Source organism: Accipiter gentilis, chromosome 2 (genome assembly GCF_929443795.1).
Source record: "Accipiter gentilis chromosome 2, bAccGen1.1, whole genome shotgun sequence".
Taxonomy (NCBI): domain Eukaryota; kingdom Metazoa; phylum Chordata; class Aves; order Accipitriformes; family Accipitridae; genus Astur; species Astur gentilis.
The window spans coordinates 45763859-45780640 of NC_064881.1; the positions used below are offsets into that span (position 1 = coordinate 45763859).

Here is a 16782-nt window from a genome sequence, read left to right on the forward strand (position 1 = left end):
TATTTAATGCTAAATCTTAGAGTATGTGAATCAGATGGGTTGGGGTTTTTTTGTGTTGTAGTCTTTTGCAAAAACCAGTAACCAAAACTGGTTTCATGTCTGTTACCATATCTGATTAGGATCATTAATCTTTGATCCTCTGACATTGAGCTTCCAAGATTTTCATTTAATTAAATCAGGACCAAAGTGAGTAGTTTGGAATTCTAAAACTTTTCATTTTGACTTAAATGTTTAATTTCTACTATTATATTATGCTAGAATAGTGTTTCAAAATATATCAATAATTTTAGTAAAAGATGGACACTTTTTTTAATATTCCTGTGAAAGCTATGGTTGAACCCAAAAAGCCAGTAAAGATTTCATCCTAATTATATCTAGTGTTTCTGCATATTAATGATATAATGCTTAACAATTACTTATAGACATAGAATATTCATCCTGTTTCTCCTCCAGTTTTTGGTACTTCTTACCAGTTTGAAAGCCATTCATACTTGCAACATTTTGTACCTTGTACTCTTCCTTATTTGGGGGAGGGGGGAAGCTGATACTTAAATGTACATTTAATAACTTTTTTTCTGTACATATATAATTTTTTTTTTAAATACCCCTATTTCCATCAGGTAAAAAACCTCATAAATGCAGACACAAGTCAAAAGGTAACAATGAGTTGTAGGTCAGCCTGCTTTTCTGGTAGCTGTAGTGTGTCTGTATAGGATGTGCACAGTCAAAAAAAAAAAACCGCTTTTAGAAGGCCTTTAGACCTTTAGGCCAGAAATTGTGTTGTATTTAGTGTACTTAGTGTTTCCTTTCGGGTTTTTTTGTTTGTTTATCTCCTTGACATACCTGTAGAAATGTTAGCTGCTGCAAGGTTTATCTTTGTGTTTATTCTTGATTTGGAACTCTACAACATGGTAGCTTCCTATTTTCTTTTCCTGAGCAGGTAGTAGAGCTATGGGTATCATTTTTGTGATAGTACTAATTATGTCTTTGAGTGAAATTACAAGAACTTGGTAGGAAGTTGGAAGAAGCTCTCAGCTGTTCATGGAATGATGATTCATCTTACTTTCTAAGCTGTTCAGGATAAAGGCTCATTAGTGGGATGTGTATACGTGCATAAGTTCTGTGTGCATCCCACGGGTACCTGGGCTTAGATACTATCTACCCACAAGCTGTCTCCTGGTTCCCAGCCTTCCCAGTCACTGGCATCTGAGCATGTGAGTCCCCAAGGCCCACAGCCCCAGTCCAGCTGCTGGTACAGATACCTGTTGTGCACAGTTGTGCTGGTTTTGACTGGGATAGAGTTAATTTTTTCCATAGTAGCTTGTAAGGGACTATGTTTTCACTTTGTGGTGAAAACAGCGTTGATAATACAGGGATATTTTCGTTATTGCTGAGCAGTGCTTACACAGTGTCAAGGCCTTTTCTGCTTCTCACCCCACCCCACCAGCAAGTAGGCTGGGGGTGCACAAGAAGTTGGGAGATGACACAGCTGCCAAAAAGGACTGTCGTGGTTTAACCCCAGCCGGCAGCTAAGCACCACGCAGCCGCTTGCTCACTCCCCACCAGTGGGATGAGGAAGAGAATCGGAAGGGTAAAAGTGAGAAAACTCATGGCTTGGGATAAAAACAGTTTAATCGGTAAAGCAAAAGCTGCGCATGCAAGCAAAGCAAAACAAGGAATTCATTCACCAGTTCCCATGGGCAGGCAGGCGTTCAGCCATCTCCAGGAAAGCAGGGCTCCATCACACATAACAGTTACTTGGGAAGACAAGTGCCGTCACTCTGAACGTTCCATGAGCATTATGCCATATGGTCTGGAATATCCCTTTGGTCAGTTGGGGTCAGCTGTCCCAGCTGTGTCCCCTCCCAACTTCTTGTGTACCCCCAGCCTCCTCGCTGGTGGGGCTGTGTGAGAAGCAGAAAAGGTCTTGACTCTGTGTAAGCACTGCTCAGCGCTAATGAAAATGTCCATGTGTTATGAACACTGTTTTGGTCACAAATCCAAAACATAGTCCCATTGTAGCTACTGTGAAGAAAATTAACTCCATCCCAGCCAAAACCAGAACATTCTCTACCCCTTATTCCATACCATTTTTATCATGCTCCGGTCCCACACTATCCAATACATCCTGATTAACCCCCACTCCCCTTGCCATCCTTTGATATAATACACGGATGTCATTCCCTTATTCTGTGGACCACCCCTGTGCAATGCCCATAAAATGTCCACAAGTGACCATTGAGTTCATTTAGTCCACAACTTTGGGCTCCATCTGTTACGGTGGTCAGTCAGGACAGGAGAGGTGGTGTGTTGTGTGGAGTTACTGGGCACCAAAGCCAGCTCAGGTCTGGTCACTGCTGCACTTGCACTGCTTCTTGTAAGGCTTGTCCTCCGTGGTTCAGGTAGTTCCTGCTATAGTAGCTCCTATAACCTGCAACTCAAATCATGGGTTACAACAATTTAAAGGTATTTCTATTACAGTCTCCACCCCTCGTCCCTTTGGGGCCAGACTATAGGGTTTAATATTGCAAAGAACTCCTCCCCTTGCCCCTGCTCCAGCTTGGACTTATCCACAGACTTCAGTCCCTTAGGGGTGTACCTGTTCCATGTGGTGCCTTATCTATGAGCCACAGTCTCTCCAGGGGTATACCTGCTGCAGCACAGACATAACCACAGCCACAGATGCTTCAAGGTGTCCCTGCTCTGGTGTGGACTTATCCACAGCCACAGCTGCTTTGGGGGTATCCTGCTCCCACGTGGATTGATCCAGAGGTCACAGTCCCTTCGACTCAAGTTCACGCTGGAGTTCCAGCCTGTCCAGTACAGCAGCACAGAAACCGCAGCGATGCCCTGGCCATCTGCCAGCCCAGGAGCATCACCATTGCTGTTATCAGAATGTTCCCAGGCACAGCAGAGTAAGATGACAAGCAGTACAGCAAGAAGCAAAAGCAAAAAGCAGCCACTAATGAGCACTAGACTCTAATATACAGCAAAGCAAGCCCACTGCATGGCAAGCACAGGACCCTGTCATTTAATAGCTAAACACCGATAACAGCTATAAATTCGATCTGACACATTCCAATCAAATGTGTTGTTATCTCAAACCCTTCGAGCCCCACGTTGGGCACCAAAAAGGACTGTCTTCATTTAACCCCAGCTGGTAACTAAGCACCACACAGCCACTCGCTCTTTCTTCCCCTCAGCAGGATGGGGGAAGAGAATTGGAAGGGTAAAAGTGAGAAAACACGTGGGTTGAGATAAGAACAGTGTAATAATTGAAATAAAATAATACTAATAATGGCAATAGTAATATTAAATTGTAGTGAAAAGGAAAATAACACAGAGAGAAATAAAACCCAAGAAAGACAAGTGATGCGAATGAAAACGGTTGCTTACCACCAACCTACCAATTCCCAGCCATTTCCTAAGCAGTGGCCCCCCTGCCAACCTCCCTCCTAGTTTTATTGCTGAGCATGTTGTAATATGGTCTGGAATATCTGCAATATTGGTCAGCTGGGAGCAGCTGTCCCAGCTGTGTCCCCTCCCCATTTCTTGTGCACTCCCAGCCTACTCAGTGGCAGGGCAGTGTGAGGAGCAGAAAAGGCCTTGACGCTGTGTAAGCACTGCTCAGCAACAGCTAGAACATCCCTGTATTATCAACACCGTTTCCAGCACAAATCCAAAACACAGTCCCATAGTAGCTACTGTGAAGAAAATTAACTCTATGCCAGCCAAAACCAGCCCAACAGTACTGCACATGTGTGTGTACACATGGGTCTCAGTTAACCCCCCAGGCTCCATGGTCTTTCTGACAGTTGTCCTGGCCTCCTGGTCCTTCCAGGTGCCTCCCCTTCAGAGACGCACAAAAAGCCAGACACACACGGACACCCCCCGTTCCCAGGCCACTTCACTTACTTGCCTGCTGGTCCAGCTTGATACTGCCTCGTGATCACGCGTGGATGCTGCGCACCTTTGCTCACTTCAGACACACAGGCCTTCTGACCTGTGGTCTGACTCCAGTTGCTGTGCTCAGACCCCCATGTGCACACCTGCACAAAGAATAGAGTCCCTCACCCAGGAAAAGAGAAATGGAATTTAATTAGAAGATGGGACAGGCTGCACTGATGAGGCTCAGAGCATGGCCAGATGCATGTACTGATCAGCAGCTGGTTTACAAGGGACTGATGCCTTTATCCCCTTATTCCTCTTCTTTTGTTGCTTGCTCCTTCTCAAGCACCTCAAACCATCTCAATCCTCCTTTTCCCCACCCTTGCTCCTCCCCTAAGCATCCCATGGTAAGTCTCGTGCAATCCCAAGATGCTGTTCCCCTGCATCCCACAATGTGTCCCGTACCCCAGTCACTGATGCCACCTCTGTCAGTGAGGTGACCCAGAGGGCTGCTCCCATTGTCCCATGGGGTGGATGCCACCACCGGACCATGGGACCAAGGCTCCTGGGACAGCCCTGGCAGGGATGGGGGCAGTGGGTATTGGGGCTCCACCACTGCCCTCGTGCCTCTGGGCTCCTTTGCGCGTGTGGAGATAAGCTTTATATCATATAACAGAAAAAGAAATCGCAATTTTCACAATTTTTTTACCCACTGAATACGTTGAAATTAGAGATAAATCGGCATTTTTATTAGGCAAGTATAGTGAGGCACCCATTACAAAAATGAATTTTATCCAAAGTAGTCCCAGAAATGTATCTTCTCATGGTTGCATGTCAATTATAGAGAGAGCAGCAAGATGGCAGCAAAGATGTAGTTTTGTCTTGTGTTTACTCTTGAGGGCTAAAGTGATTTCCTCAGACTCTGTATGTATTGGGTTGTATACCAGTGAGCCAGGGATTAAAAATTAAGTAAATCATTCAAAATGCCACTTCAAATGCTCAGCGTCTCTGAGAACCTGGCAAAGATAGCTAGAATTCAGGTGGTTTTCACTAATCTTGTTCTTTCACTGCCTCTTGATCTTAAATTGGCATTTCATTTATAAGACTTCTGAAAGTTATTTCTTCATTTTTAAAAGCTAAGTATGTTCAGCTCTGTTGGAATGAATTCTCTTTGTTCATGCTCAATATTTGCACTGCAAAATCGCATTGCTAGAAGTGGTTTAAACAAAGGTTGTAAAGAACCAGCATAAATTACTTTGTGGTGCAGGAGTTTTACAGTCGTTCTCTTTATTTTAGTATCAGGTGCCTGTGGGTGGTTCTAACTATGTGCAGTGCAAGTTATCAAGTATTTAATAATGGCCAGGTCCGAATGGCTTGATCTTGGCTAAAATCGAAAATGTGACATTGCAATGCATGGTTTTGTAAATGAGATACATGGAAGTCAGGCCACTCAAGTCTCCATTTGTTAGAGGAACCTCATGACACCTCTGTAAATGTATTTTTACTGGTTTTTTTAAAATCTTATGTTAATATATTAAATGTCAAAAGTGAGGAAAGATTATTGGTGTGTTGTCTCAGGAACGCAGTCACAAAAGGAAAATCCATTGACTAATGGATCATTTGATCATAATCTGCTTAAGCATTAATGAAATTGTTGTGCTCCTTTTAGTATCAGCACAGTTGGTGTTACTCTGACAACTTTTCAGGCCAGCTGGACTTGCTAAAATGTTTGTAGAAAGTCAGAAATGGAGAGAATTTTTTTCACCAAGTAGATTTTTAGACTCACTGAATATGGTACTTGTAGTAACAAGAACAAGGAAGGATTGTTCATTTCCATTCAGAAATCTTTATTTTTTCTGTCAATGAGTCATCTTCCAAGAAGCTCTTTCCTGTTTCAGTATACCTTCAATTTGAGACCTTAATATTTCAGTTTCACAAACAAAAAAATAAGTTCAGGCTTTTGTAAATTACTCTGCAGCAATATATCATCATGTGCTATGTTATTTATTATGCATTTGAATAAGATCTCATCTAATTTTTTTTAAATTCTGGGCTTTCAAGGGAAAGTTGGCAAGATCTGGGATAAGAGGGGGAAAGGGACAATAAAGAGATCATTTTCCTTCATATTTAATAATTTAGTGTAGTAATTGATTGTTTTTCGCAACAATCCAAATGATAAAATAGATGATCTTGGGTTAAATATGCATATAGAAACAAATCTGCATCAGATGTGTAGAAATTTGATGGATCATGTTTCAACTGTTACACAGAAAGTGAGATAAGTTGTTTTTCTTCTAGATGAGGACAGACTCTCCAGGAGGAAGAGCATTGTGGACACGGTATCTATTCAGGTGGATATTCTGCCTGGCAACAACACAGAGGATAAGGTATGAAAATAATGGGATATTTTAAAGCAGCATTGGCGGGGGGGGGATGCAAATGAAGTTGTCCCAGAAAGTCTAATGTCTAGTTGTTCTAGTAATGTTAAATGCTTTGGTGTTTTGGTTTTTTTTAACTCCTGCGTTTGCAGAAATGTGTTGTCAAAGATACTGATACTGATCTCACTGTATAAAAATATAAAGTATTTAGTCACTATAGTTTTTACAGATAGTACTGCAGAATATGGGGTAGCAATACATATATATGCCAAACAACTAATATTTTATGAGTAAATATTCTAAAATATTTTCTTTGCATTTTGAGGGATCAGATAAATTACTGTGTCTGTATCCCTGCATCATTTGAAGTATCTGAGAGTCTTGTTCACCCACATGGGGCTGACAGATACAAGACTAGTGGGAGACCTCCTGTCTTTGAGAGGGTCAGGCCACCTACACCACTGTGTTACAGTATCACTTTTCCCTTCCAGAAGAGTTTAGCATACAGCGCTTTAAAGTCACAGGAAGGATAAAGTAGCAACAAAAAGTTCATAGGTAGGGTACAGGAGCTGGTGCTTATTATCCCTTAGGAAGACTGTATTATAATTAAAATTACCCCACAACTTTTGACAATTCATTTGAAGTATTTCTTAAAATAAATTTCTATTTCTACTGAACGTTTTCCAAAATTCTGATTTTTATTAATGAGATTTCTGCTGGCTGGGATGGAAATTAGATGTTGAAACTGAGGTATTTGTACCTGCAAATGAATCCTACCTTTAGTTTCTTCAAGCACAAACCGGCTAGGGACATGAAACAGAACGTGTGGACAGAGTCAAGCTGAATGTTAGTTAAAAAAGCAGTATTAAGCTATTGCAAAGGAACAAGCTTCATTTTAGAACTTACTGACAGAAATTATTTATGTTTTGCATCATTGTTATTATTATTGCTTTCTGCTTTGTGCTGATGGTACCTCAGATGATATTTTGTGTTCGCTTCTTGCTGTTGTGCTTTAGCAAGCATAAACTAGATAAAAGTGAAGGAGAAAGAAGAAAAAAGTGTTTGAAAAATAAGCCAGATTATCATAATCTTTAGCTTTCTGAAGAAAGTAAATGCTCCTAAAGGGAATGGGGGTGTTTGCCATTAGTATCCTTTTTAAAAATCATGTATTATATGTGATTTATATGATTATATGTGATTGAACACCTCTCTTGAAAGTAGAATTAAATGAGAGATGTTTCCATTTCAGATTCAAATGATTATGCTGATATTATGTTAAGCATTCACATATAGACGTTTTTGAAGAGAATACAGCAGTTGTAGATAAATAAAAACCTTTATATGGGTTCTCAGTTCAATGTGGTACAGTGTCTTGGTTAATGAATTACTGTTTGTCTTTCTTAAAAACAAGAATTTTATGAATTAGAAACACACGAAACAAAGTATTCCTCCTTTAGTTGCTTTACAATGTTTGTTTACAATGCAAAGGGAAAACCAATATTTTCTAATTTGCTGACTGCACCTTGATTGTGAACAACTGAAAAACTGGTAGGTAGACCAGAATGAACTTCTCGGTCATGGTGAGGCTCCAATATTATGAACTTGCAATTGGTTATTCATAGGATCATGAAATTATTTAGGTTGGAAAAGACCCTTAAGATCATGGAGTCCAACCATTAACCTAGCATTAGCAAGTCTGCCACTCAACTATGTCCCTCCTAAGTGCCACATCTACATGTTTTTCAAACACCTCCAGGGATGGTGACTCAACCACTTCTCTGGGCAGCCTGTTCCTTCAATATTGGTGCTCCATAATTTTTGCGAATTCTTATTCCCTCATAATGTGTGTTTTTGGCCAGCTGCAACATAAGATGATACAGTGGATGTAACTGAAGAGGAGAAAAAAAAAAAAAAAGAAAAAAGTTCACAAGGATATTAAATCAGGTTCTCTTGCTATGTAGATTAGTAAGTATAACATTATCTATAACTGTCAGCAGAATTAAACTGCAAAAAAAAGGAGCATAAGGCTTTATGATTGAGAGGGTAAACTACCTAATTAATTGAACTTTTAGGATTAATGATATATGCTATCATTTCTATGCTGTCTTAGGTAGAAGACTGTTTATCCATGAACTATCTATTGTAGTATAATTGTATACAATATTATTGTATTTAACCTAATATTATTGTGTACAATAATCTAATATTATTGTGTACAATATGAATACAATTATTTTGTCAGCACAATCAAAGTTTTTTGTTGTGGCAAGTCTGTTAGTGAATCCTGTTTAGGAAAATGTTTTATTCCATAGTTATCTCCATTTATAAGATGAAAGCAGTTGTAAAAGCAGCTAGTGCTTCTATGATATTAATAACCAAGTATAATGCTGGCTAATAGCAGCAACTACTATGGAAGTTAATTAGAATTTTGAAAGGCTGCCATAAAGAAGTAATATTTACCAAATATGAATTGTATAAAAGGTGATTATTTCAAACCTGAATACTCTTTATCTCTAGCCATATCCACAAATATTTGACATAAAGGGTGTTTTGCTGTTTATTTATTAACCTTTTATATATTTCAAGGTAGAGAATACAATGCTAATGTAGTAAAATCTGTTAGAAAAGTATCATTTATAGCTTCATCTCCAGAAATAACACTGATGTAAAAAGGAAACAGCTAATTCTGGCTTTTCCATTTACAGTAGGTAAAGTCAATTAATTAAAAAATTGAAAGAATTCAGAGTCTTCTGAATTGGGTGAAATAATTTTTTGCTACCTTACAGATCTTTTATCTGAAATCATATTAGACCATTCTAAACAATTTGTGTTGATAAGGAAAACTAAGTGCTGCCTGTTTACATGTAGTTAGTTTTGAAAGATTGAAGAAAGGCAGTCCAAGCTAAGAAACCATGCTGTATTCTCAGATGAACACTGTTCTGCAATCTCAGCACTCTCCCCTAATACTATCACAGTGGTTTCACTGTAAATATACTTACTGGTATAGAAACTCTAGGTCTGTTAAGAACTGAAACACGAAGATCCATGAGCTGGAGCTCTTCAGAGAAATGTTCATGCATCTTTCCTTCAGGCTGCAAAATTGCCAATTCCTAATGAAGAACATCTGCAGCAGAAAATGGATATTCATATTGCTAAATGAACAAATTTTCTCAGTGCATCAGCTTGTTAGATGTAGCTTGTTATGAAGAGCCCTTTAGCTTCAACGTTTATGACATAAGCACCACATTATTTGAAGCCCATACTGGTATGAAATTAGCTTAAAGCAATAACCATTTTCCACTCTACTACCATCTCTTACTTTAGTATCACATTGCTGGTAACTCAACTAGTCTTAGGAAGCCCTTGCTATTATGCACAACACCTGTCTTAATAACCAGTACTGAAGCTTAACAGTACAGAAACACAGCATACTCCTGACCCAAAGGAGTGTTCTGTCAAAATTCAAGTCCTTTTCCAAAGTATTGTTGCCATAGACATCTTGACTAGAATTTGGAAAGTTTTCCTTGATCTCATCTGATAATAATTTCCTCACTAATTGCAGTGGCTTAAAAATGTGAATTAGCGATCTGTTGGCTGTTACAGAAACTCCAAATAAAGCTATTAGAAACTTGTAAGGCAGAGAAGTTCTGTGGCAGTTTTGGCCTTCTGTATTTATCACATTCCTTATTTTTTAGAAACCTGTGTTATATGTGAAATTTAAGGGGTTTTGTTTCTTTGTGTTTAGGTTGATAATACTGAAGAAATCACCTTTGAAGCTTTGAAGAAAGCAATTGGTAAGATTTATTGCAATCATGTTTATGCAGCATAGTTCCAGATTACTGTGGAATTCCTAGAGAAAAAGTCGTGGCCAAAATAACATAATTAAAGTATTACATTTGTTTCTGTTCAGCTAGTAAATTTGTTTAAAACTTTAGTTATTTATTTCTGAAATTCTGAAATGATACCCTGGTAATTTTAGTGAATTCATTTTCTGAAGCTATTGTAACTGAATGAAAAGCATCTGGAAATTATTATTAAATTTGTCATTATTAAATTTGTCCTTATAGGCCAAGCTGTAAATAACGTGAGATTTTCAAGTTCCATTGAGTGATTATTTATAAAGCAACTTAAATATTTTTTATGGATTAAGATTTTCAGGTCTTCAGTGCATGCAGAAAATAGATTGTAAGGTACACATTGTGGACTTCAGAAACACTCAACAATGACCCAGCTACCAGAACTCAAAATTATCCAGTTTCCTTATTTCATGTCACTATAAGTAATTGCTAATTAATGCTGTCTAGTCCACCAAAATCCTGTCCAAATTGTGGATTAGACATTGATGTTTTAAACAGTACAACACTGACATTTTAAACAATAATTCAATCTGACAGTTTTCCAAACCTGCATAATCACTGAGGTACTTAAATTCATTAGATGCTAGAAAGTTCCAGCTGGTTATAGGTTCACTCAGCCTATAGAGGTTGAACTTGCTTTTCCCAAATTCAAATAGAAAATTCTGCTGACCATTCTGCATGATAATGGGAGGGAGGAAACTCCCTTCTTTCTCTTGAAGCTGAACTTGGGTGCAGCAAGTGAGAAGTGCAGTCTTGAGTCCAGATAATAAAGCAAAAGGAAGCCTGGATGTACTCATAATGAAAGCACACAGTTAAGAAGGGGGCAAAACTGGGGTCCTCAAACCAGCTCCCTAAAATTGTATCTGCATTTTGCTTTAGAAGCAATGACAGATGACAGCTCACTTGAATATGGATGCATCACTTAAAATACAGTGCTTGTTTGCTTCTGCAGTGCACATTTGAAAGTTTATATCACTTATACTTGATAGCCAAAGATTACATTTGTCTTTTTTTTTTTTTTTTTAAGATAACAATGGACTTGAAGAACAGGAAAAAGAAAAAAGGCGTCTTGTGATTGAAAAGTTCCAAAAAGCACCATTTGAAGAAATTGCAGCACAATGTGAAACCAAAGTGAGTTTCTGAAAAATGTTATACAGCATTGAAAATAATAGTATAAGCATTAATGGGGATGTGTTGGCAAAGGATGATTTATGTTATCATGTCACTGCTGCTGTTACTTCTGAAGAAGTTCAGTTCTTTGTCTTCAGGTTTTTTCTCTACTATTATCAATGTTGGAAGATTGCAGCTATTTCAAGTGTGCTTTTGATTGTTCCTACACCATTTGAAAAGGAATAGAAATCTCATACACTCTTCATCTTAATGTCTTCCTTGCTATCTTTGAAGTCTAGATTCACGGTCCGTTCCTTTTTCATCCTGGGATAACTGGAGCAATATATACCCCATTATATATTTTGAATAACTAAATGTAATTCAGGTTCGTTAAAACACCTAACTGCAACAGCAAAATCTGCTATATAATTCCTTGCATTCCAAGGCAGGCCCACTTAATCTCACATGCCTTTTCAGGGGTCAGAATCCTTGCAGCAGTGAGAAAAGAAGTTGAGACAGGATATGCTGCCTAGGTTTGCCATGTGGTGATGTGGAACACACTCACTGAGTATGGCCTAGCACATGCATTTTAGCTCGGTTCAATATATAGTAGTTAATAATTCAATTTTAATTTTTTTTCTGTAGGCAAACTTGCTTCATGATAGACTTGCACAGATACTGGAACTCACCATTCGGTAAGGCTTTATGCAGGAAGAATATAATGAATAAAAAATGAATTATAAAGCAATTGTGACTACTTTCAAATGGTCGTGTCATAGTATTCTTAAACACATATAATAGACAGGAAATAATTGACTTAACTGAATGTTGTGGTTTAAGCCTGGTAGGCATTTCAGCCCCACATAGCTGCTGGCTTACTCCTCCTCAATGGAATGGGGAAGAGAATCGGAAGGGTAAAAGTGAGAAAACTCATGGGTTGAGATAAAGGCAGTTTAATAAGTAAAGCAAAAGCTGTGCACACAAGGAAAGCAAAACAAGGAATTCATTCACCACTTCCCATTGACAGGCAGGTGTTTAGCCACTTCCAGCAAAGTAGGGCTTCATCGTGCATAACTGTTACTTGGGAAGACAAATGCCATAACTCCAAACATCCCCCACTTCCTACTTCTTCCCTTAAAACTATTATTGCTGAGCATGACGTCATATGGTTTGGAACATCCCTTTGGTCAGTTGGGGTCAGCTGTCCAGGCTGGGTCCCCTCCCAACTTCTTGTCCATCCCCAGCCTACACGCTGGTGGGGTGGGGTGAGAAGCAGAAAAGGCCTTGAGGCTGTGTAAGCACTGCTCAGCAACAGCTAGAACATCCCTGTATTATCAACACTGTTTTGGTCACAAATCCAAAACATAGCCCCATACAAGCTGCTGTAAATAAAATTAACTCTATCCCAGCCAAAACCAGTACACTGAAAAAGAGTACTCATCATCTAAAACAGTGACTTTGATTTTCTTGTTAGTATTTTGAACCTTTTAGATAGTGGAGAATATCCAGAAACCATGTCATAGTGTACTTATATTTCTGTGTATATCAGTACTATTGAAGAATTTTTCTCCCATTGCTGTATCTGTTTAAGAAAGTTATTAGATATCAAACACCCAAAATAGTACATGACATTATTACAGAGAGTTGTGCACATCTGTTGTGCAGTGTAAATGGTATTGTTAGTAATAAAATGTGTTTTCATAGTTCCGTAAGATCATTGAAGTTGATGATTGAGGCAAGAGTACAAAAAAACCCCAAGGCATGATAATTTCATTAGAATTTCAGGAATAGGATAAAATACTGATGATTGGGTGGGGATAATTTACTCTTGTTTCTCAGCTATTAGTGTATAAAGTTATAAAAAATAAAGCAATCCATATAATTATGAATTATATATATTGATTGTTCTTCTCACACAGTCCTCCACCTAGCCCCTCAGGAACGATGACCATTACTGCTGGACATGCTCATTACCAGTCTGTTCCAGTCTATGAGATGAAGTTTCCAGATCTTTGTGTGTATTAAGTGTCTTCTGAAGTCTGCTGGACATTATTTAGAGTAGAGTACAATAGAAAGAACAAGATGAGTTTTCAAATTTTATTGTTTATTTCATCTAAGCTAACTTTAAAGTAATGATGGACATGAGCCAAATACAGATTACTCTAGCCAAACTCATGAGACTGTCTTGAGTTGTTTTCTTCTGTAATATATCTGAAGTTAGGTTTTCCATATATCATGTTTTTTCATTTTCATATTTGAGTACATGTAAAAGATTTAAAACTTGTCTTGCCATGTAGGTGAATATTTCAGTTACTCTAGGAATTTGTATTTCTGTAAATTCCTCTAATTTGAGGCAATGTAACTGAAGAACCTGTTAAAGCTTTTTTCTTCTTTTTTTTTTTTGTTTGTTTGTTTGTTTGGGTTTTTTTCTCCTCTCCACCTCAATTATCTATCTAAATAGAATGCTTTTGGCTTGCTTCATCTTATTAAATGTAACCAGTGGAGCACTACCTTAGCTCCCTTTTGTTCATGCTTTCATAGCTAGTCAACTTAAACGTTTATTTTGGAATATATGGAAAAAAACAATACCTTACATGTGTTCAAGTACAGTAAATGAATGAATGGACACTTGTTAAGTATTTTTTTGATGCATCATATAACATGCTTTTTAGATATATACGCCCAGTATGTCCTGTGTTTCTTGCTACAAGTTAACTGCTTTGCATAAGAGAGGAGAAATCTCCTGAAGCACTGAATTGTGCAATATTTTTCATGTCTTAAGGTCTATGGTTTACAGACTGTACTTTTGAAAATGCAGTAGTATTTTACTGTCTGCTTTAGTATAAATACACGAGAGATATATTTAGTATAGCAAAAAATAAACTGAGGGCATTTTAAATCATAAATACAGAAATTACAAATATATTCTATGAGGTATTTCTCTGTAGTTTATTACAGCTTTTTAATGATATTTTAGAAATTGAAAGAAAACTGGTTGAAACCATTTAAAGACCAAGAATTTATTACTTATGTTTTCAAGCAAAAGCATTTTTAGAGATGTATCTCTGTGTTCGTTTTTGTTTCATTTCTCAAACCTTTCTAGAAATTAGGAAAATATGGTAACTTTCATAGGTTTATGTATCTGAGTATACTATTCAAATGTAAATAAAGTAAAACTGATATAGTAAATCTTGACCTTTTGATGATAGTTGTCAAGGCTGTCTTTATGACTCACTAAATTCTGCAGGCAAAAAGAAAAAGCAGCCTTTGTTGATGCCATGAACAGTAAGGTTTAAGTCCCTTAATCTATCTGAATCTGACTGAAGCAGCACAAACATGAATGAATGTTCTCAAATATCTATAATAAATGTAAGATGTTTAAGTTAGCCAGCAGTTTAGATAAACAGTGATCAGACCATGAATAAAGTGATTAACTTCAGTTAGCCCTGCTTTGAGCAGGAGCTTGGTTTAGATGACTTTCAGAAGTCCCAACCTAAATTAATCTATGATTGCATACTTCTAAGATCTGAATGGTTATCAGACCAGCTAATTTTCTGTTTTGAGCATTTGCAAACCCACTGTAAAAAGGGTTTCAAGTTTTTTGAACTGTAGTGCAGTATTCCACTGGACTACTTTTAAAAGCCTGATGTGACATAACATCAGAGAAATATCAGCTACTTAAACCTATGAGATAACATGCTGAGACTTTCAGAAAGCATTCACAAAACTCAAAAGGTAATTGAGACCTTTTTTTCAGTTTAACAGTGCAATCACAGCTGTTAGTGGATGACGAAACAGCCCCTTATCTACAGCATTCCGTTGTGATTTTTACTGCTGCAGCGTATCAGCCTGATCAGACCACAGTCTACACATAAATAGGACTCTAGCTTTTAGTTTTCACTTTTTGATTTTTTTAAGGTAAGACATAATAGTTTTTGGGCCTATATAAAGAGTGTAATTTTTTAAATAGTAAATCTAACCTAGGGATACAATGTAAAACACTTATCCACTCTGTCATTTTTTAAAAATAACACTCTGCACTTTTGTACAGAAAGAAAATAAGGAGTCTAAGAAATAAAGAATGTATTTCTGTTTGCACTCTTGCAGTATGGAGAATGTGCTGTAAATACAGGATTGTTTCTGTGATTGAATTCTGTTGCATGAATGCTGCATGTGAAAATAACTAGATTCAGCATTTCATTTTCTGTTCTGTTTATGAAGTATTTTTCATTTATGCTAATGGCAGGTTTCCATGTTTTCAATCTTCAAATGAGCTTTGTTTGGGAAATGCAGGTGTTGTGCAGGTATTGTGCAGGGAATGAAGAGCTTGTAACACTCTGTGTTCACATGATACTTAATTTCTTCCTTTCTGGAAATTCAGGGAGTCTGTAAGTTGATAATTGGTTCACTCTGGCCTTTCTAGACAGCTGGGAGATGGGAGTGACTGTAAAATGTATTGTTTTGGTAGCTATTGTTATATGTAGCTAATGAATGAAACCAAATGAATTCAGAATGCTGTTGTACAGTATAAAGCTGCTTTGTTTCACTTACCTCTTTATGTTCTTGAGACAAGTTGCAGAACTTAAAAGCTCCATATGCATCTGGCCCTGTGCTATCTGCAACACATTGAGTACTGTCACAATGTTTATAAATTGGTATCCAGCTGTTTATATGTATTCCAGCTTTTGCTTTGGGTTCTCTTTCCCATTATGTCGTTTTGAAAAATTACAGCTTTTGGTAGTGGGTCACTTTAAACTAAATTAAATCCTTGTTAATTTCAAAAGATAGAAATAGCCTGTTGTCCAAAATCAGAGTAGGGCTACTTTGTCTGCTGTTCTGATGGTCATATATTATGTACTGTATGTAATGAACCAGTTTCAATAAATGTAAGAATACACTGTGCAATCTACATTTAAGCAATAAAATAAACCAAAATCTAAAATTAATCTTTTCTAAGGTGTCAGTTAATTTTTATTGCTCACAATTAAAATGTCAATGACATAATTTTTGGCATGTAAAACAGAAATCATTTTACACACCTTTTTTTTTTTTTTTTTTTTTTTCAAATGTGATACCATTATTAAACTACTACTTTTATTTATGATTAAACCGATTAAACCATTCCTATGACTAAGACCACCAAAGTCCGAGAATGCGTCAATACAAATATCATTTCCTAATAGCAAATAAGATTCAAGAAGATAAATAAGCTATGCTTTTCAGGCTTGCCTCCCTGGTTAGGAAACATATTGGATTTGTAGTATCAATTTCAAGGAATAAAATTATCAGTGTGTGTGAAGGTCTGTATACAGGTCACCCACAGGTCATGTCTTTCAAACAGTGATTCTGTCTAATGGGGCTGAGTATTATACTGTTGTTTGTTACTCTCTTTGTTTGGTAGCATTCATTTATTTAAACAGTTTTAATAGTGCACCCTGAAAGAAGCAGGAAGAACAATTCTTTTTTTCTATTTTAAGGAAGTTGGGACATTCTCTAGCTCACATGAGAAATATCCTAACATACAGAGTATTGTATTGTCATCTTTTTTT

At 37.4% G+C, this 16782-nt stretch overlaps 1 protein-coding gene across 9 annotated transcripts in view; it reads left to right on the forward strand.

Annotated features, from left to right (window-relative positions):
* EFR3A (EFR3 homolog A) overlaps positions 1–16179 on the forward strand; it is a 94535-nt gene extending 78356 nt beyond the window's left edge. For 6 of the 9 annotated variants that reach the window (XM_049822609.1, XM_049822629.1, XM_049822618.1 and 3 more), the window contains 5 exons: positions 6187–6275; positions 10012–10060; positions 11151–11254; positions 11879–11928; positions 13153–16179. In XM_049822609.1, the coding sequence (XP_049678566.1) occupies positions 6187–6275; positions 10012–10060; positions 11151–11254; positions 11879–11928; positions 13153–13258 (398 nt within the window). In that variant the 3' untranslated portion in view covers positions 13259–16179. Of the gene's footprint in view, positions 1–605; positions 657–6186; positions 6276–10011; positions 10061–11150; positions 11255–11878; positions 11929–13152 lie in introns of all 9 variants that reach the window. The other 3 variants (XM_049822660.1, XM_049822649.1, XM_049822603.1) reach the window with 3 other exon arrangements.
* Positions 16180–16782: the final 603 nt, after the last annotated feature.